Here is a 23035-nt window from a genome sequence, read left to right as displayed (position 1 = left end):
TCTACAATCATCAAGACCTTGAAATAACAAACAAAACACTAATCGCATTAGCATACAAACTTTCATTGCATGATTATCGATGATATCTTATGATTGTGAACACCATCCCCGATAAACATTGTATGATTGTTGATGCACTTGTTTTTTGGAGACTTCAAATTGTAATGTATGGTTATCTTCAATTCTGAGAGTTGTCTTTGTGTTTAATGTTAAACCAATCCTAAATTGCCTTATGTTTAGTGTTAAACCATAATCCTAAATTGTCTTATGTTTAGTGTCAAACCATAATCCAAAGTGCCCCATAGTCATAAATGGTAACTTCTGTCCTAGATCACCAATAGGTATGGGACATATTTAAACCTGATGGGAATCAGGAATCAAAACTTGTACAAATTCAAACATGTAACAATTACCCAAAATAGAAACACAGAGTATCTCAAATAGACTGTGTTCTCTGGGGGAATTCCATTATAAAGTCTTGAAAATGGCAATCTAATTGTAAGCCCTAAATTTTGGAAAGCTCTCTCTTTTCTTGTGAGAGAAGACAAGAAATCATACAACTATTTGATCCATATGATGTACTTACTGTTCAGTTTTACATGTTCCTCTGTTCTTCACTTACATTGTGGGAAGACCAACAGTGTGGGCTATAACAGATCTCTCGACCGAAACAAGCTGTGTAAAGTTCCACAACATGCTCCCAATCAAGTGATTGGATGAAAATCCTATATCAGCAAAAAACCCAAATCCGAGCCTTCACACGATCAGTTCAAAACAAGGACTAACCCAAATCAGACAATTACACCCAAAGGAAAATGCAAGGCATTCACAGAAAGCTGCTGTCATAGGAAAACAATGGAGGTCGACAAAGGAGTGGTGCATTTGCCCAAAGATAACCAAGAGTGACAAAGCTGTAATGTTTACCTACTGAGTTGTGGATCTACCATTGCTGTTGCTGTTAGCGTAGCCTCTCCATATCCCGCCAGAACTGAAGGAGCTGATAAAACTGGAGAAACTCATCAAGCACGAGAAAACACTACAGAAACAGTGTAATGACTGCTGTTGCATTCAAACAATAGAACACACAAGCACCCATGGATGATAACACTGCCACATTTCCCAGCTGTGAAAACAATTTACTTACCACAGATGGGCGAACTTCAGCACCTGCTCGGAGGCCTTCTGAGATGGTCCCAGCCATGGTACTGCTGCTCGTGCGCCGTCCACCACCTTCACCTTGCACAACGCGTAGCCAAACCTCTTGAAGCTCATACAAAGTGGTGGCCGATGCCGACCCAACAGACGACCATGGGGTACATCGACCATCATGTCGAATATTGCTCCTGCTATCTACTCTACTTGAGTGCGGGTTGTGCTCTCCATCGGAATGGGCAGCAGCCATTGCTGCCACTGATGGACGGGCAGTTGATCTTGAACGCGATCGGCTACTGCCGCCACCACTGCCATTGCCTCTCGCAGAGCTAGATTCAGGAAGAGGTGCTCGTCTGCTAGTGCTGCTCCTGCTATTCTTGTTGCTGGCAATGCAGCTAGATTCAGGAAGAGATGTTCTGCTGCTACTGCCGCCGCTGTTGATGATGCCACTGCACCCAGCACGCTTTTTTAGTGTGCCACACTCACCGGTGGCGCCACCCCTTCTTAGTGTGCCTCCAGACTCGCTACCACTACCCCCCTTTCTCAATGTTCCAGAGTCGGAACTGAGAATTCCAGAGCCAGAAACACGTGTCCTCCGGGTTGCTGCATCAACACACAGCATTCCAGTGTTATTGTGGGCTTCCATGGTAGCCTTTGGATCGGCCATGTGCTGGTTTGGTGTCTTGTGCTGCCGCAGAATTGGCGCTCTATCCTTTCCAGATGCTGAATAGTAATGGTGTCCGTCATTGAACTGGGCATCCCCACCCTCGACCTTCTTGATAGAAGATTTGTCACTCTTCTTGCTTGAAGTGGTGCCTGGCCGTTGTGTACGATGATGACCTAGGTGAGTAGACCTACCCTTGGCAGAGATCTTCTCTGTGGGTTTTCGGCTGCTTGACAGAGGTAAACCCACAGGTTTGATAAGCTTATGGACCTTATTATTGGTCGGAGACGTCTGCGACGACGATGAGGTGGAGGTAGAGGTGGAGGCAGAGGTGATGGTAGAGGAAGTAGAAAAGAGGCTTGAAGTAGATGAAGAGAGGGATGTCACAATCATGGGCCGCTTAACAGGAGGAATCAGATATGGTAATTCGGCTTCCAAGCATGCCCTAAAATCATTAGTCTCTGAATTGTATGACATACAATCAAAGTCCTGATCCTCTCCCTGTATCGTAGCAACACTTGCATTGTCTTGAAATGGTTCTTCACTTGCATCATCTCCATGTCCTGGGTCTGTCCTCAGCATATGTGGACTCACATTTGCCCTAGTGAAGTGCAAACCCTCCTGCATCTCTTTGGCATATGCACCTTCTTCGATTTGCAGTTGTAATGCCATGTCAAGCATAGCCTGCAGAGTGCCATCCTTCAATGTTTCATCAATCTCATACACCTGAACTAAGTCTGTTAAATTGTCCCTTGCGTTATTTGCTGATGCATCAAGCCTGCATAACAGCTGCTCCTCTGCAGCCTTGTTTTCTGCGGCTTCTTTGATCTGCAGTTGGACAGCCATCTGAAGCACAGCCTCCAGACTGTCGTCCTCGATTGTTTCATCTGGACCATGCATTTTGCTCATGCCGGTGGGGCCTAACCTTGTTCTCTCCATTGCTGCATTAATCAGCCTGCTTGCAACGTCATCGAGTGCAGCGTCCGAATCGACACTCCTCTCCCTGCATGTTCGCTCATCCGCACTTGAGTCGTCTATGCTTGATCCATCCGATACCTTCGCATCGTCGTCTGCAAAGATGCTTGCAAGTGGATTATACCAAAACAACACACCATCTCCACAGGCATTCTTATCATCATAACCAATATCATGGCTAATATGGGAGTCAACTACTCCTCCATTACCATAATCATGATGCTCTTCATCTTCTTCTGCCCTACCTTTACTATTCTCATCTGCCCAGCACTCAACAAGCTTGGCTATTTGGGAAACAAAAACCAAGGAAACAATCAATCTAAGCAAACCAGAGTTCACCAGCACACATTGCAACAGATTACCTTGCTTCTCCTCTACTTTGACATCTGCCTGCAACTCCAACGACGGGGGTGGGGCACGCAACCTTTGCCATGTAAGCAGGCCGATAACCGCACAACTCACAGGAAAAAGCATGAACCCAAGCACCAGCAGCAGGAGAAACAGAGGGAACAGGAGAGGGGAAAAGGGGAGCAGGAGAGGGACTAATATCAACCATTTGCAGCAGCTGGTCTTCACTAATTGCTGGTTAATCTCAAATATCATTATAGTCCAAAGAGAGGGAGGAAATCAATTGAGGCAATGACATATGAAGGCATAGGCCTGCATCTCCCTCTGTGGCATAACCCAATGGATTCTTGTCAGTGGTATCGCTCACATGGCTATGATGTCATGCGATAATCTCTGATTACGGGCCAAAATAACTGAAATCTGATCTATAAACCACGTGATTGAAGCTCATGATTACTGGTTCTGATAAGAGAGCATACATTACAGCATGTGTTAAGTGTGATCAGCTGCTCTACTGCAGCACAGAGTTGGGTGATCGGAGGCTGGAGCTTGCATGTATCATCAATGGAGGGACAAACAATAGAGAATCACTTAATTGCCACACGATTACAGATGATCGAGCTCAAAGGTCGGTGAATTGGGGCATATCACACGGGCCAGGGCCTAGATGTTGATGGAAGGGAACATGCCATACATTGTGCTTTTCCCGATTAGGAAACTAAATGTAGGAAAGGAGAAAAAGAAGAAGGAGAAGTGCCAGGTCGGCCAGTTGGATGAATACTAAGTTAAGTATGGGTCTCTGTCTCATGCTTCATCAGCCATGACATGAGAATAATACAATACCCAAACAACAAACTGCACAAGAAAGGAGGAGGATTTAGATGATTTCATATGCTATTTTTAAATTAGTTATAATAATTCTACCTTAGACAGATATTATTAAGGAGTATTTTTTAATTGGCTTTTTGGACCCTCACTCTCATTGTGGTGGCGCATTATCCCTTTGATATCGATCTTGATCCCCCTTCCTAATGATCTTATATGTGTTTAAGTCAAATACCTAACCCTTATCACATGCCCCTTGCTTGCCTTTCATTAGTTTTCACAAGAAAAACCCTCTTCTCTTCCTCCACATATAAAATAAAACTCTACCTCCCCCACACTTATATAATAAAACTTCTTACCTCCCAACAACAGTGGTTTCATGTGAGCAATAATTTAATTTTCACTCTTAGCTTCTTCTTCCCATGATGTTCTTTTGCGATCCTACTTCTTGCACATTAAAGATACTTTGTCACTTAATTCATATTTTGTAAGACACTCTCTTTTCTTTACATTCTATTGAGAAGAATATATCCCTTCTTCCTTTTTCTCTTGAGCTAGTGAAAAGGGGTTTGTTCATATAGGAGATCCTCCACAACAAGCTTATTGTCACAATGTTGTACCACTACATGCTTATTTGAAAGATTATCACAACTTGCCCACTCTCGAGATCCCTAAACATCAAGGTCATGGGTGACATCCAACCTACCCCTTTTTGTTGGAAACTTTCTTTTAGGATTCCAACCTAATATCAATGTTAGGGAAAAAAATTTACATATGTGAATTGCACTTCCAACAACCCCTCAAACCATGCTTTGGTTGAGTTCCTAATACCTAAGCTTCCATACTAAGAATGAGATGGTAGAATGTCATATCTCTCCATTCGAATAGGTTACCCATCTAACTTTCTCTACATCATGCTTTATTGGAAGGTTTTCATGATTAGTCTAAACCTATATATCTAAAAACTTACGATGATAGAGGACTAGGGTTAAAAATAAGGGACCCCATGATTCCTTAATTATAAGTAAATGGGAAAATCCTTTGTTGAGAGTTTAGAAAATGGGGTGAACTTGGCTAAAAATATTTGATTTTAGGTGTTTTGGGGATGTAGTCTCCCAACATATTGTATGGTATAACTGCTTTTTTTAAGACTCCAAGGCAAAAAAAGTAGCTATGTTTCCATGAAAACGCCACATAAATCGCCAAATGGCAAAAACTTACCCCCTTTTTTCTTGTGGGGGATCTTAGTGATACTCCTTTTGTTGGCATCTTCCTTCTAATGCCCCTTAACCAACAAAATTTCGATGGTTTTGGTATCCTAATCAATTGTAGGACTTGATAACTATTAATTTTGTTAAGGTTATCTTTTTGACATGTTTTGCAATCTATAATAAACATGTCTCTTTTGCATATTATATGTGCTCGATGATTCAACAAGCTCCAGATAATCATTTCCAAGATTTTGATAGAGATTTATGGTTTAGGTTGTAGCTTAAGGTTTGTTGTGTTTGCATGTAAACTCAAAGCTATAACATTGTATCATCAATTTAGGCAAATGCCAAGGACTTTCAATGAAAGAGATTTGGATATGACATCCAAAAATCTTGGAGGTTTACAATAAATTAAAGGCGTCATCAAGACTTAGAAAGCTTGCATCCATGGTAATAACTTTCACATGAAAGAATGGGTTTCAAATACCAGTTGTTTAGGGTTCATAGGTGCTTCCTCAATAAAAAGCATGTTACTCGAGTGGGTCTAGATTGGGAAACTAAGGTCTTAGCTAAAGAAAAGCATGGGCTATGAATGTAGGGACTATGGTTCAATAAAGAAAATATAAAAATCATTTAAGATTTATGATAATGATGCCTACAAGCATAGCTCAAGCTCATACTTATGCTCTTGTCCATCATCATTAGAATAGCTTGTGTGCCTTTTGGGCTTTTCCAACACTTTGGAGCACCTTCTCATGTGCTACAACTTAGTTAACCCATGTATGAAGAGTAGTAAGAGATATCATGTTGCATCTCTTTTTCATCAAGTGTGAACCATTCATGGTAGTAGCAATACACCACACTTGTAGGGTCAAAGGTTAGATGATGCCATGCCATGAAGAGAAAAAAAAGGTTCATTCTTGAAAATGGACTAACCAATGAGAATGGGTATAGAAAGAAGCATGGACCTATCACTTTGCATGATCGTATTATAGAGAATACTTAACAATGGGATGAAAGCATGTATAGGTGGCATGGAACAATAATATCTAGAACATTGCTTTAAAAGAATCTTGACAATCAAATTAAATTTAAAAAAATTCAATACTATAGACATGCTAAGATAGTTGTTTCTCGATTTAATGGAATGGAGAAAGAAGTTAGCAATTACAAGCTCGCAATCTTGGAGTCTGCAAAGTGCTAATACCTTGAAACCTCTCTCTCTCTCTCTCTCTCTCTCTCTCTCTCTCTCTCTCTCTCTCTCTCTCTCTCTCTCTCTCTCTCTCTCTCTCTCTCTCTCTCTCTCTCTCGCGTTTGTTCTAAGATGTCCCACACTCTCTCTGAGAGTTATGCTACACACTCTTTGTGCATGCATGTGTGCATGCGTGTGTGTTCACAAGCTATTGTAGATGTAGAAGTGATCTCCTCTTCTCTTTGAGCTTTCTCTCTAAAGACATTTTGTCTATGATATCTCCAAGTTTTATCTCTCCATCGCTCCTTCCTCTCTCTCTCTCTCTCTCTCTCTCTCTATATATATATATATATATATATATATATATATATATGTATATATATGTATATATATGTATATATATGTATATATATGTATATATATGTATATATATGTATATATATGTATATATATGTATATATATATATGGAAGCTTGACATGAGAGATAAGCTCATGGAAGCACCACACACACACACACACACACACACAATGTCTTCTCTTGGCTTATCTTCTACATCATCATTGAGCTATGTTAGCTATCCCCTATTTGCATAGCTAGTATTGTTGCAAATTAGTGCAAGAAGTGGCATGTTTCAACAAAAGTTAGAACATCTAGTAATGATCTATCTTGTCTTGAAGGGAAATCCCTCGTTACAATTGAACCCTCCATGAGATCTCCATCCACTAAATAGAGAGGATGAACTTCAATGCATAAAAACAAAGAGGAAATAGTAGGCTCTAGAAAAGTGGAAGTAAGAGTGGCAATGGTCAAATCTAGGATGAAATGCAATAATAGGATACTAAATGAATAAAAGAAACATAGGATATGTCCATCTACGGTAGAATAGTTCACAAGAAATGAACCATTAGAATGGGTGCACAAGTTAGGGGAAGGGAATCTTTGATAAAGTTCTTCAGTATTCTTGCTTCCATGTTATGAAGAGCAAGTCCAAAGAGTTGAAAGTAATTATATCGAGAAACAATCACAACACTTTGAATCATGTGAAGATCCCCAAATCTTCAAATGAGTTTTTTGTAAATAAATTAGTGACATTGATGCTGATGAATGGTGAAAGTGGAGGGCCGAGGAGTACAGACATTAGCATAATGCAGGTTTCCAAGTTTATTGAATTCAATAGAAGAAACTTATATACAACCAAACATTGCTTAACAATGGCAAGTGAAGTTCACGGTTTGTTCCTTGCATTTGCATGTCATAGACAAGGTGGATGCTGAACCCACATCACTCAAATAGTTAAAGGCTTAATCTTTCAATTTTGGATGGATGAGACAAGGTGTCTCCCAAAAAAAAGGATGCTTGTAGTAGTAAAAGAATTGCGTTTTGGTGTTTTGCATTAGTCATACTACAACACACCGTTGAGCAAGTATATCTTTTATATGTTTTAAGCTTGGGTACACTATTATCTTTGATTATGGGATTTGGCTACACATGCCATGCTAGCTCCTATGCCTCTAGCACCATACATTCCAACAACATGACGACCTACTGTGATAATAATGTGGTAATACTAGTGATGTTATAATGCAACAATGATTGAAGTGATAGTAATTGTAGCGGTGTAATGTGATAGTAATGTTGTAATGCTATCATAATGCTTTACTAGAGTCAATAATAATTCTCTCATAATAGGAGAGTGATAGTAATCTTTACTAGAGTGAATAGTAATGCTCTCGCAACTATATTGCACATTTGACAGGGATAGGGCTAATGTTGAAATGTATTATGCATTGATTGTTCACAAAGGATCCATGCTATCTTTCATCACAATAGCAAAGTAGTGCAAGATTGTGAATGTGTTGCTTTGCTCTCTCTCAATGACACAATGAATGTGTGCCCCACATTGAACTGAACAGTTGTGGACTGAATATGCTTGTTTGACATGTTTGCATTGGTCTTCCAAGTGTGATTGAAATACATTAGTGCACATCAAACACCTGCAGAGTATTAAAAAACTAAAAATTGTGTCAAGACAAAAATGGGCCCATTTTTTGTATAGGGCTCCTGGAAAATTCACCACCTTTTGTGACCAAAAATGGGCACGACACTTACTCTAGGGCTCTAATCAAGCCTCCTATACTCACCTAAACATGGTTAGGAGCATATAGACACTACGAACTTATTTATCGAAAGAACATGTTTGTAGATACCATCTCTATATTGTAGTCCAACATGATGCCCTTCCTGACTCCAAGTAGAAGGAGTACCCAAACAAATAGATGGCTAGCACCTAGTAACACAAATAAAGGGAGCACCCCCTAGCTTATCATTGTCGCCCCACTACAGCTCTTCTACACCCCAGGGATTAGCCCTAACATGTGACATCTCAATATATAAAACATATGCACAAAGTCCATGCTTCACGATATTCATTCCAAGAGATAGTATATTCTTCACTCAAAACAATCCCCAAGGAAACACTAGATCTATAGCATAGGGGCCTCACACTCATCGTGGGTCAATAGTTTGAAATCAAGTGTTGTGCATACCATGTCGATGCAATGCAATGCAAAGTGGATAACTTTGAGTGTACAAACATTTTACTTTAATGAAATTAGCATTGTGAATTTGCTCAAACATTCTTTCCATGATTTTCTTCTACTAACAACTTTACTACGATGATAAGACAATGCCGAACTACTACGTGCCACTGTACCTCTTAATATTTAAAATAAAATTCAAACCTTTATAAAAATTTCAGCAAGTAAATCGGATCTTAAACTATATATAGCACATAAAACCCCCTCTCAGGGTTTTGCTTGTGATGCGTAGGTTGAGAGGTGTTTTTATGTATGTTTCCATATAATAAAAGCAATAAATATGCAGAAAATCATAAAAATGGGGGCAACCTAAGGCAAAAAATCATGCTTTATGTCCATTACACTTGCACAACCACAATCCTAATTTTTCATAATTTTTCAGATACAAAAATATTTTTTTCCTATTTTCTTTGTTCTAAAACCTCATTTTTTGTATTTTTCTTAATAAAATATTTTTTTTCCTAATTTTTCAAATTCAAAAAATTAACTCATACCCTGGTCCATCATGACATTTAATATCATCCCATATGAACATGATTTGATCACTCGAAACAAAAATAAAACATCATTTTTTCTCTTAAAACATGCATTTCAGGTTTTCAAGAATTAATAACTCATATGCACAAATACGGGTTCTACATTTTATGCTTCATAGCCCTCAAATACACTACAACCAAGCTTCAAACAAATTTTCATTACATATGAACAAGATTTGCACCATAAAATGTAAAAAAGAATCCAAATTTCCATTGAAATAGAGGCTTACCGTTATTTCTCGTGTTTCAAGTCTCGAGAATTGATTTTATAGACAGTGATGATCCTTCCATTGATATCTAGACATCATTTTTCATCACTCCTCAATGTCAACATGATCCCACATCAATCCTATTTAAGCCAGACAACTAATCTCCATCCCGATCTTCTCTAAATAATTCCCACATGAACTGCCCATCGGATGAGAGAGAGGGAGAAGAGAAAAATATTGATTTTTCATCTCTGTGATCAGGCCATCATTTCTAGAGGCAAGACTGGTGATACTAAGCAAAAAATTAGAGGGATTGGCAGGTGCTCTTAAGCTTCATAGCCCCCCCCTCATGTCATCACGTCATATGCACATACGACATTGTTTTTTTTTTTGCCATCTTCATGAAAAACGTGCCCCTCCCTCTCCTTCATGCAAAAATTTTGGGGGGCCAATCCCCAAGGGTCATAACTCTTCTCCTTTAAATCATTTTTACACTTCCATTTGACCCTCGTTCTTGGCCTTCTCGAGGGGTTCACTATATATATATTCTTAATATAACGTGCATTCATGGCCTATTTATAAATATCCTAATCTATGAACTTTTCTTGAATAAAAAACAACCCTTTTCTATTCAATCTGTAAGCAACCCCTTTATATGACACCCTTTTGCATGTAAAAAATGTATAAAAATGGTGTTTTAAAAATCCCTTATTTTGAACTCACGTTATATATACATATATTCATAAGTGACCCCCCCCCCCCCTTCCCCGAACTGGCCTTTAGCAACTTTAGTTTTTGCAAGCCAATTTTCAAGCTGAAAATTTTTGCTTGACCATCTCAGAGTCCCACACTACCTCAAACATGTTCCCCTTCATTTGGACATCTTAAAAAATTACCAAAAATTTGAGACTACTACGAGGTTCATCTTAGAAGTTCTTTTAAATTTCACCTTCCACAGCCGCTTCAAATTGTCACATCCACATTTGTCGCTTCTAACGAGCTTCAATTTCCACCTCAAATTAACAAAATTTGGCACCTTTATGCTTTTTTTGTCGTAAAATCCTGCTCTCAATTTGCAACAAATATAGCAATTGAATTAGAGAATATAACCACTGCCATTATGGCTAATGCATACATGGGGAATGTATCTTTGGATGACATAACACACCCATCAATAGAAGTTTTATGCCATACCCCACCTAGAAACACAATATATAAAACTTACAGACACAAAACTTGAGAATGGACAATATCCCTTGGATCAAGTAGGCTTGGAAAGACCCCAAATGCCATTACTAAATCCATGTATAAAGAAATACAAATGATGATTCATGTAGAGTTGCGAATCATGAGGTAGAAAATGGAGAAATAAATCTGTGAAAAGGTCCATGCTGAATTCCATGAAGAAATGAAAACAATGCATGAAGAAATACAAGAGTGGCAAACTAATAGTGGACCGGAAGGTAGAAATACAAGATATGTAGACAAAGATTAAGAATGAATTGTAGCCATAAATGCTGATCGAAATGCACATGCTGAAAATTGAAATGCAAGAAATTGTAGATGCCTAGAAATCTAAAATCATTGGATTGGATGCTACTTTGGAAGAAGAGGCTAGGAGATGAGCTAGGGTATTACATGTAAGGGTAGTAAGATGGGAAGATAAGAGTAGCCCATAGAAAGATTGTAAGACACTTTCTAGCAAAATTGGGCTTCAAATATACATGTAGTTAGTGCTTAGAGAGTGGGGAAAGAGGACTCCTCTAAGTCCAAGGCTTTAATCCTTTTCTTTGGGAACATAGATTAAAAAATGCCTTCTCCTCTCTAAGAGGAGAATGAACGGAGTGAACCCTGAAAGGGAAGCACAGAGTGGAAGCAAGAGCTATGGTGGAAGGAGCAAGAGTAAGAGAGAGAGACACACATAATGTGGGAGCTCCAAGAGTCACAATGTATTACCGACCTTCCCTTTATTTGAATGTCACTGAAATAATAAAGAATGAAGTGACAGTGATGGGCACCCACCACCTATAGTGTACAGGTGTGCGGATATGCATGTACTGTCAGTGTAACTAATACACAGGTAGCCAGGCACAAGTGCATTTATTCCGAACAACCTCCCACTTAAAGGTGAATGTGTCCCTAGTGACAAGAGAATAAGAAAAAAGTAACAAAGTACAAATGTACATAAGTAGAATAGGATGAGGAAAGATGTCATCTCATCCAATGTCCATCAACTTCTTAAGGAAGGCAAATTGCTCCATTGAGGGACTTTTTGTGGGCTTTTTGTAAGCAGATCTGCAAAATTTTGGTCAGTTGCTTAACAAGCTCAATGGACTTGTCCTCAACAACCTCTTTAATAAAGTGTTAATGCACCTCAATGTGCTTTGTCTTTGCATGGAAGACTGGATTCTTGGCCAATTGAATAGCACTCATAGAATCCAAATGCAATTTAGGGACCACATCAATAATACCAAGGTCTACAACCACTAGATGGCCTCTAGCTAGAGAGCCTCCTTACAAGCCTCAATGGCTACAACATACTCTGTCTCTATAGTAGTAGTAGATAGGGCCATGCATTTCTATACCCTGGACATCCATGAAACAATAGCTCCAACAAAAGTGAAAACATAACTAGAGGTGGACTTTCTACTATTTGCATGTCCTGCATAATTGGAGTTAGTGTATCCCAGGACTCATGTATCCTAGCTACCATAACATATCCACATAGTTAATGTGCCCTTCAAGTACCCCATGATACCCTTTACGGCACCCTAATACCATGTGCTAGGTGTAGCCATATAGCACGCCACAACTCCCACTGAAAATGCTATGTCAAGATGAGTGGCTATCATGGTATATATCAAACTATCCACTATGGATGCATAAGGGATCTTGTCCATCTCATCCTTTTTCTTATCAAATTGCAAACAGTTGATCTAACTAACCTTCACATGAGAAGAGAAATTATATCCAATAGGCTTAATATCCTGCACATGAAACTGCTCAAGGACCTTCTAGATGTACTCATGTGATAAGTAGAGGAATCCCTCAGAGATATCACACATAATGTGCATCCCAAGAATATATGAGGCATGCTCTATTTCCTTCATCTCAAAGCTCTTCTTGAGTTGACCTTTCAAGGCATCCAACTCATCATGAGCACTCCTAGCAATCAACATATCATCTACATAGAGGATCAAATCATAAGGCTTCCATCACAAGCCTTCTTTGTGTATAAACATGGATCCATATCACTACAGGAATATCCTTGTGAATGCATAAAGACATCAAACTTGTGATACCATTTCCTAGGTGCATGATTAAGGCCATAAAGACTCTTCTACAATTTGAATACTAGATGTTCCTTGCTAGGGTACACAAATCCCTTAAGTTGCTCTATGTAAATCTCATCATACAAGTCCCCATGAAGAAAAGTTGTCTTGATATCCATTTAATAAATATCTAAGTCAAGCTAAGAAACCAAAACCAATACCAAGCATGTGATGGTCATCTTCATAATAAGAGAAAATACTTTATCAAAGTCCATACCATGTTCTTGCTTGAAGCTCTTATCAACCAATCTAGCCTTGTATTCTGGCTTCAAGGGATACTTTTCAACTTGTACATCCACTTGCATGGAAAAGCATGCTTGGCACTAAGAAAATGAACAAAATCCCATGCATGATTTTTCTATAGGGAGTCATACTTTGACTATATGGCCCTCTCCCAAGAGTGACTATCACTTCTGCATATGGCTTTATTATAAGTATAATACTAACCACCATCTATCACCATAACATAATGCATAGAGGGCTTAAACCATGCAGTGCTATCATCCATCTCTAGTAGATCACCTCAACTATCCGGCACGTACATCTTGTGGAGCATCAAGGACTTAGGCCACAAGGGCATCAACTGTGTTGTTGATTGTCTAGCAAGCTGTATTGTAGTAGGAAGCTCCTCCTAAAATATTACCATGTGTACCTCAATGACTAGCTCACGCTACTTATGCATTTTCTCCTCATGGAAAACAACATCATAGCTATGAATAGCCTTCCAAGCCTGTGGATCTCATAAGCAATAGCCCATCTCATTTGTATCCCCATAACCAAGAATGAGGCATTCCCTAGACTTAGGATCCAACTTATTGCACTTGTCCTTGGATACATGGTAGAAAGCCTCACAACCAAAGATATGCAAATGAGCATATGAGGGAGGTTTTCCAGACCATACTTCCTTTGTAACTTGATAGTGAAGAGTAGTACATGGGGATTTATTTATCAAGTGTATAGTAGTAATAATTACCTCAATCCAAAAATATTGTGCTAAGCCTGCCTAACTAAGCATAGTGTGAATTCACTCCTAAATTGTCCTATTCATGCACTCAATCACGCCATTCTAGGATGGGTTGTATAGGGCAATCAACTAATTTTTAACACCCCTCTCATCACAAAACTACTCAAAGGCTTTAGAGACATACTCACCCCCATTATCTAACCTTAGGCATTTTAGTCTATACCCAGTTTGGTTCTCAACCAAAGTAAGCCAACGCTAAAATGTAGCTAGGACTTTTGATTTCTACGTAATAGGATATGCCTAGATCTTATGTGTATAGTCATCAATGAAAGTAACAAAATACTTCATGCCACCTAATGACTTGTAGGGCATGGGACCACATACATCCAAATGAACAAGAGCTAAAGGCTTTTGGCCCATTCGTGTCATACTAGACTTTTTATGCATATTGCATGTCTATCTACCATATAAACAATGATCACTACACTCAAAACATTTATAGTCAAGGGGAAAAAAATACTGCAAATGGGTAAGCATTTTCATTTATTTTAAGGACATGCACCCAAGGCAATGATGCCATAGAGATACATGTGGAACTTCATCCATTGCTAAAATATTGTCAACTAACCTAAATTTAAGCAAGGGGTAGAGATTATTGGACTTAGCACGACATGCAATGATAAGATTCCCATGGGTAATATTCCATGAGGAATCACCAAAAGAAACTACATAACCAACGTTATCCAAAGTGCCAACAGTAGAGATAAGGCTCTTTGTGAGAGCTAGTATCGTGGCATACATCGTGAACAGTAAATATGCAACTTGAACCAACATAACCAATGCCAACTATCTCCAATGCCAAGTCATTATCCAAATGGACAAATCTAATGATACTATGATAGGAGTGAAACCACTCTCTGCTATGAGGGGAAAAATAAAAGGAAGCCCCTAGATCTATCAATCAACACTAAGTATACCCTGATAAGCATCAATCAATTATGAAGTATTAAGAGAAGAAGCTACAAATATGTGATCATCATCAGAATCAATATGCACAACATTAATCTCTTCAATCTTAACATTGGACTTGCTAGGGACAATGCTAGATCATAATTTTTGTCATGTACTTTAGCCTTGTGCTTGCCTTCATGTATTTTATGGCACTATGACCAAATATGCCCTACTTTCCCACAGTACTCACAAGTCAATGAGGACTTACGAACATGTGACTTACTGTGAGACTATCCATGTGATTGAGAACGTGACTATTGAGAGTCTCTTCCACGCAACCATTACTACTCCTACCATTATTGCCTCTAATTGTCAAAGCATGGGAGGTGTGGGAAGCATCAACATTCTTCTTATTAATCTTTGTTGTCAAGACTGCACCCTCTACATCCTACAACTATAACCCATCACCAATAGGTATGTTGGCACACATAGCAATATGAAAAGTATCCCATGATTCAAGTGGTGTAATTAAGAGAAACAAAGGAAGAAGAGTGCCCTTAAATTCAATCCCTTGCAAAGGCAGATGACCAATAATGGAATGAAGCTCATTTAAGTGGCCTGACATAGAAGTGCCATCCTTCATGTGAAGATCCATGAGTTGCTTTAGCCCCAATACATTTGAGAAGCAGGGCTTTGTTTGTCATAAACATTGCGAATATTTTTCCATAATTCCCATGTGGATTGCACATTAGAGACAATATTATAGAACACCTTCTTGGAGAGGGATAATATAATGGTGGATTTACGTAGATCATCTAATTTAGCCCAATCACCTGGACCATTAAGTTGGGCTTGACACCCTTATGTTTCAAAGGCCTAATCTTCATTTTCTACACTAAAAATTGCCAAATTTAGGCCTTTTCATAGCTATAGTTGGTGCCATCCAACTTATCAATATTAAAGATAGCACAATCACTCAATCCACTAGCCACAATGAATGCCAACAAATGCATAAACTATCAAAATAGGTCGTTTTAATTATTGCAAATAGCTCTAAAACCATTACCAATCAAGCTGAAAACAAGGGGTACTGATCAAGTAATGAATTGTCCATAAATTCAATGCAAAGCATTGTCAAATGAAGATGATTGCTCACATAAACATTGCAATAAACTGTAATTATAGCATGATGAAGATAAAGTACATTAGTGATAAGAAAGCAATCCAAAAGAGAGACAATCACTTATATAAGTCCAATTGCAACTACTAGGGAATAGCTTCAACTAGCAATGAGTGAATATGCAATTGGCATTGAGAACTGTCAAAGAATTAGTGTGTAAGACTGAGATACATTCCATAGGCATAGCCATTATGCATAGAATGGATCTCACACAGGTAACAAAAGAGACTAACTAAAGACTCAACAGATTGAGCAATGTAATGGAAGCTCAATACATAAACAATCAAGATGCATACATCATTGACAACATCGTGAACAAAGACAGGTTCCGACCTAAGAGTAATGTTAGATCAGGCCATAACCATCAATTGCGTATATAAAGCATGACAAGAGAATGTATATGTTACAAAGTCCCATGATCTCACTAGAAGACCCTCAAGCTTAATTGCGCAACTAAATGGTCAATGTGTTAGTAAGTAGTGGCTCTTGCTAGGACAAAATTTCAATTCTAGACAAGTAAAGAAAGCTCAAAACATCATGTGGAAGGCATCCATACATCCAAGATCCAAGTAGCATATATCTAGGAGCATCCAACCCAAGTAACTTGCAAAGCTCTTATTGGAGCATCAAATAGCTCTACATAACAATGAATGGTAGCTAATATCAAGATTCAAAGCTCTAATCTTAGCTCAAAAGCAAGCCAAAAGCATGAGAAAGCATGTAACATGAACCATAAGCATCGATATATCAACCCAAGTAGTCAATAAGCACCAGAGAAGCAATATGTATGTATTCCACTGGCCTAATAAGCTTCATCCCTGCTTAATACTGTTGAAAATCAAGCTCGTAATCAGTATCACCGACATGACCAACCTTATCTAGACAGATGTCATCTTAACTGTCACTCTACATGTGTGTTGTAATAATTGAGTCGGTTAGACTCAACCATAGTTAATTGTACGATCACTTAGTGACCTAGTGTGTTTATCAATAATGTGTGATTAGACTATAGTAAGAATTATGGAAGAATGAGAAGAAGAGAACAATGAGAGTTCACTACTCTTTGTTATAGCTCCATGTCTTTGTCTCTCTCTCTCCCTCTGAATCTTGAACATGGTATCAGAGCCTAAAACCTAAAGGTTTGGCAGTGGCCATTTGACATCAAGACATCAGATCTAAAGAAAACATCATCAAAGGAGACTGTGCATGTAGCCCATTTTTTTAGAGAAGCTATATCTTGCTACAGAAATGGATTTTGGAGAAATGGCCCGTGCTACTTAACTATTTTGATGTGATCTACAAATTTGCAAAAGAAAGTTTTTCAAATTCTTCACAGATTTTGAGATATTTAGCATAGACCTATGCAAAGTGGTTGTTTACTACAGTAAACAACAGGTGGTCCCATGGGCACTGGTGGCTTTCATCCTAACAATGTATATGCCCTTATTCTCATGAATTTGAGCATGGTTCTAGAGTGTTAAATGCTTAGTTTTGGAGCTTATTTGTAGGTTGGAAACAATGAACTGGTTGCTATCCTAAATTTGGAAAAAGTATACCTACAGGGTTGAAGTATCTGTGATGCTTATTTGCCTGACAAATGCTTGGATCATACCACTTAAGTGGTAGATGCTTTTTGGGATGTTGTGAGTGCTAAAAGCCAAAAGTTTGGACTAATTTGTTGTTGGTTATACCATGGTATTTACTAGTTATTGTTTACATGAAGGATACCTATCATCTTCACTTGACATACGTGCAATCTATTCTGACCAGTTATACCATGGTATTGACTAGTTATTGTTTACATGAAGGATACCTATCATCTTCACTTGACATACGTGCAATCTATTCTGACCAGTTGGACATGTATCAACTCTTACATTTAGTAGCAACTATATGAGATGTTTTGGGGCAATTTTGAGGTCTGAATAATCTTGTTTTAGTGGAGAAAATACTATTGGTTATAGTAGTGGACTGGCTGTAAACAACCTATGGTTCAAGTATTTGGTATTGCTACTTGCATACAATACAAACATTGATGCTTGTTTGGCCGCATATTGCATCCCCAATGTATCGAGACATGTCTATGGTGGTTTAAGGACATGTCTATGGTGATTATTGAAGAGTTTATGCTGCTGGTCATAGCAGGCTTTTGCCTATCACAAACTGTGGAAAATTCTAATGAATGTCATCATTAGTTCTACGCATCTATTGATGCTTGTATGGACATAGTTTGTTGCTGGGATGTTTTGCCACTATCATAGAATGTTTTAAACTGATTTGAGCTTGGTTTATGCTCAGTTGACTATGTTTTTTCATTGCTAGAATACAGTTTACAACAACAAAAAGTTTGTTAGGAAACTCTACCTGAAGAACTACAAGAAATTGTTCTTGAACTACAAGAAATTGTTCCTGAACTACAGGTAGACTGTTTTTGAACTGCAGAAAGTCTGTTCTTGAACTATAGGAAAACTATTCCTAAACTAGAGAATGTCTTTTCCTAAATTGTAGGGAGTCAAGCACCTACATATTGCATATAGCATTGAATACCTTAGTTGCAAATAGGACAAATGCTCAAGGCACTAACAATATCACTCAAACTGTGGGAGAGAAGCTTGATAGCAACACCTTTGCTCTATGGAGGTTCAGGATGAAAAAAAATTTGATTGGCAGAGGTCATCGGGATTTATGTACGTGGGCTGAAGTTGAACCCAAATTGCCTGAACAAAATCCTACACAAGAATAGCAGAGAGCTCATCGGACAGTGGTCAAAAAGAGCTAGTAAAGTACTACATTGGTTTTTTAAATGCATTTTTGATGTGATGGCTATGCAAATTACCAATTGCTATTCCCCGAAGGATGCTTGGGATGCAATCATGAAGAATTATGGTAATGTCATGCATGCAAGAAAGATATAGCTGAAGCAGCAGTTCAACAACATGTCTAGAAATGGCAGGAGCATTCAACTACTATTGGATCTCATGTTTCAAAGGATGATATGAATGCAGTGACATTTAATGGGCTAGGCAAGGAGTATAAGGCATTTGATACGTCCATTTCTGTGAGAACAGAACCCCCTATTCGGGATGAGTTACTTGCACTACTCCTACATGAAGAAGTAAAGCTTGGCTTAAATACACGTTCAAGCACATCTCAGGGCAGAGACACTATCTTTTACTCTAGTCAGTGAGCTAGAGGTGGTAGACCTCGTGGAGCTTTTTGGGGTCGAGGAGACACTCAAAACACACATGGACATCAACAGCAAAATGCTTCGCATAGCTCAAATACACAAGGACAACCAGGATCTAGAGACTTTAGAAGCAGGGGGAGATCACCTAGAGGAAGCGATGGTTCCTAGTAGTCGCATGAGCAGTCTAACAGGGATAAAGTCTATCATTATTGCTGAAGGTATGGGCATATCACCAAGGATTGCCATAAAAAGCAAGCTGATATGAAGGCAAAAGGCAAGCAACATGGACATTATGCATCTTCGAGTGGTACCCAAGATGGCCAAGGAAATAGATTGTTTGCTATGCAGCATGTATCAGAGAATACGTCTAAGCAAGGCAAAGATGAGAAATGGTACATAGACTCAGAAGCATCCAATCATATGACTCCTCATGGTGAATGGTTTGATGAGTTAGTAGTAAGGTCTCGTGGATTTGTATGTATTGGTGATGATACACATCATGATATTCAACATACAAGTGTGGTTTCCTTGCTCACGCCTCATGGCAAAAATAAGAGCCTACATGATGTACTACATGTACCTTCTATTACCAAGAATTTAGTGTTGACTGGAAAAATGGCAAAACAGAATGTGCAAGTCAAATTCAACTAGGATGTTGTTTAATTGAAGAATATGGCAATGGCTGTAAATTGATTGCCAAAGGCAAGAGAGATGGCAGAATGTTTACTTTCGATGCATCTATCCCGGAATTGAAGGCAGCCATGTTTGCCCATGATAATGGAGTAGTTTGGGATCTAGAAATCTGGCACAAACACATCGTCATGTTAACGTACAGAAACTAAAAAATATGCAACAGAAAGAGGTTGTACTTGGCTTTCCGAAGTTCAAGTACACTAATCTTGGACATATATGCTCTGCTTGTCAGTTTGGGAAACAAGCAAGATTCCTGTTCATGAGACATGTCAGAAACAATTCTTAGCCTTTGCAGTTGATACATTTGGATGTATGGGGTCTTGCCCATAATGTGTATTTTGGTGATGCCAGGTATTATGTATCCTTCATTGATGATTTTAGTCGATACACATGGCTATACATTCTGAAGCACAAGGATGAGGTGCTCAATGTCTTTAAGGACTTTAAGAAGCATGTTGAAAATAAACTTGGTTGTTATATCTCATGTTTGAGAGTTGATGGAGGTGAAGAATATGTATCCAGAGAGTTTGATAGGACCTTGCTAAATATGGCATAAAAAGGCAGCTCACATGTAGTTACACACCTCTATAGAACGGTGTGGCAGAGAGAAAAAATCACGTTCTTATGGAAGCTACCAGGGCAATGCTTAATGAAAAGAATTTGCCAAATGCTTATTGGGTTGAAGCAATGGTTACTGCAGTTTATGTACTAAACCGAACACCTACAATTGGAGTTCATGATTTGACTTCGTATGAGAAACTATATGGGCACAAGCCCGCCAACATTAGTCACCTAAAAGTATTTGGCTACATTTCCTACATACATGTGCCTGATGAAAAGAGGAAGAAGTTAGACCCGAAGGCTATCAAAAGTGTTTTTATAAGCTGTGCACAGGAGACAAAGGCTTACAAATGCTATGATCCATCCACTCGGGAAACCCTGATCAATAGGGATGTAGTTTTTTATGAGCTGGCCTCATGGTATGGTAATCCGAATGCAACAATCTTTGATGAACTTGTGAGCCCTACTTATGCTGAAAATTATCCTTCAGCTAGTACGTCTATGAGTGGCTCAACACGTGATGGTTTATCTACTGTTAGAGTCCTTGGACAGGATGACTCAGCAGTCATACTACTGCATCCACTAACATGGATATGTCAGAGGGGGAGATTGGATAAAGGCAAAGAAAAGATGTTTGATGATGTGACTAGCCCACTTACATCTAGATATGAGTCACTTGGCACACTGACAGTCTTGATAGTGAATTGGACATACCATCAATTATGACACGTAGTGCAAGGCAAAGCAAGTATGTACCGCCTCATGAGAGGCAAGCCCAAAGTGCATCACAGTTGAGGAGGTCTGAAAGGGTAAAACAAGTTGATAGACTAACATACAGTGGGTATTCATTCAGACATTATGCATATATGGCTAAAGTGTCAGGCTACAGAGAACCTACAAAGTTCAGTGAGGCAGTTACATATGAGAATTGGTGTGTTGCCATGGATGAGGAAAACACAGCATTGGCTGAAAATGAGACATGGGAATTCGTCCGTTTTCCTGAAGGCAAAGTACCCATTGGCTGCAAATGGGTTTGTAAAGTGAAATGCAAGTTAGATGGTTCGTTGGAAAGGTATAAAACCTAGCTAGTTGTAAAGGGATGTGCACAACAATTCAGCCTACATTATGGGGAGACTTTCAGCCCACTTGCCAAGATGGCAATGATGAGAACATTTATTGCATTAGCAACTTCTAAGGGCTGGAAATTATGGAAGATGGATGTCAAAAATGCATTGTTGAATGGGGACTTTCTTAAAGAGGTGTATATGGAGCAACCTAAGAGTTATGCATACCTTGATTATCTGACATATGTGTGTAAGTTGAAAAGGGCCTTGTATGGGCTGAAATAGGCACCGAGAGCATGGAATGCTTGCATAAGCACTTATTTGCAACAACTTGGTTTTCAGATAGGCCATGCAGATCATAGCCTGTTTACAAAGAAAACTGAGCATGGTTATGTTTTTCTGGTGGTTTATGTTGATGGTTTGATCATGAGATTGATGAAATTAAAACAATGTTACAAGTTGAATTCAAAGTCAAGGATCTTGGTGAGCTGAAGTACTTTCTTGGGATTGAGGTTGTGTCTACACCTCAAGGTATATGGCTATTACAAAAAGAGTATGCTCATGATATGTTACTGAAATATGGCATGATGGAGTGTAAAGCCATGGAAACACCATTGGATCAAAATGTCAAATTTGCAGTTGATGTTGGGACTAAAATCATGAGCATGGGAAATCATTCGACTTGACATGTTATACGAATGCTGATTGAGATGGTTGTCTCTATGACAGGAGGTCAACTAGTGGTGATGCTTTCACTTTGGGCAACAATATGATTAGTTGGAGTGGTAAGAAGTAGCTAATCGTTACTTTATCTAGTACAGAGACAGAATATAAGGGTGCATCCTTAGCGGCATGCGAAGTAGTTTGGCTTGTGACAACTGCTACATGACTTGGGCATACATTTAGATAGGAAGGTCACCTTGCATTGTGACAATCTCAGGTAGTGTGATGTTGGATGGCAACCCCATCTATCATGCTATATCCAAACACATAGAAGTTCATTACCATTTTATCAAGGAGATGGTACTTGTTGGAAAGATTGATCTACTCCATGTGAAGACAGAAGACTAGGTAGCAGATATCTTTACCAAATCACTTGGTAAAGAGAAGTTTGTGCATTTCAGGGAGATACTTGGAGTACAATAGTTAGCTTGAGCTTGAGGGGGAGTGTTGAGAATCAAGCTCCTGATTAGTATCACTGACATGTGTGTTGTAATAACTGAGTCGGTCAAACTCAACCACAGTCAGTGGCACGATCAATTTTTAGTGACCTAGTGTGTTTATCCAATAATGTATAATTAGACTTTAGTAAGCATTATGGAAGAATTAGAAGAAGAGAACAATGAGAGTTCACTACTCTCTGTTATAGCTCCATGTCTTTGTCTCTCTCTC

At 38.8% G+C, this 23035-nt stretch overlaps 1 protein-coding gene across 11 annotated transcripts; it reads right to left on the bottom strand.

The window, feature by feature from the left end:
- Positions 1-338: 338 nt before the first annotated feature.
- On the bottom strand, positions 339-4126 carry LOC148040400 (uncharacterized). 11 transcript variants are annotated; one of them, XM_087699204.1, is made up of 4 exons: positions 3619-4126; positions 1145-3463; positions 929-1006; positions 339-725 (listed from the first exon to the last, which is right to left on the bottom strand). In XM_087699204.1, exons 2-3 carry the CDS (start codon positions 3392-3394, stop codon positions 959-961), a joined length of 2298 nt encoding a protein of 765 aa, XP_087555330.1. In that variant the 5' UTR covers positions 3395-3463; positions 3619-4126; the 3' UTR covers positions 339-725; positions 929-958. The 11 variants fall into 11 exon arrangements, with proteins under 11 accessions (XP_087555330.1, XP_087555338.1, XP_087555353.1 ...); XM_087699267.1 differs by having other exon boundaries at positions 340-725; positions 1145-3075; positions 3154-4126; XM_087699276.1 differs by having other exon boundaries at positions 341-725; positions 1145-2886; positions 3154-4126.
- Between the last annotated feature and the right edge of the window lie 18909 nt (positions 4127-23035).

The sequence above is a fragment of the Lygodium microphyllum genome, chromosome 2 (genome assembly GCF_053477565.2).
Source record: "Lygodium microphyllum isolate KBCC chromosome 2, Lygodium_microphyllum_v1.1.10, whole genome shotgun sequence".
Lineage (NCBI taxonomy): Eukaryota > Viridiplantae > Streptophyta > Polypodiopsida > Schizaeales > Lygodiaceae > Lygodium > Lygodium microphyllum.
Note: the sequence above shows the minus strand (reverse complement) of the source record. Positions and strands in the feature narration are given on the sequence as shown.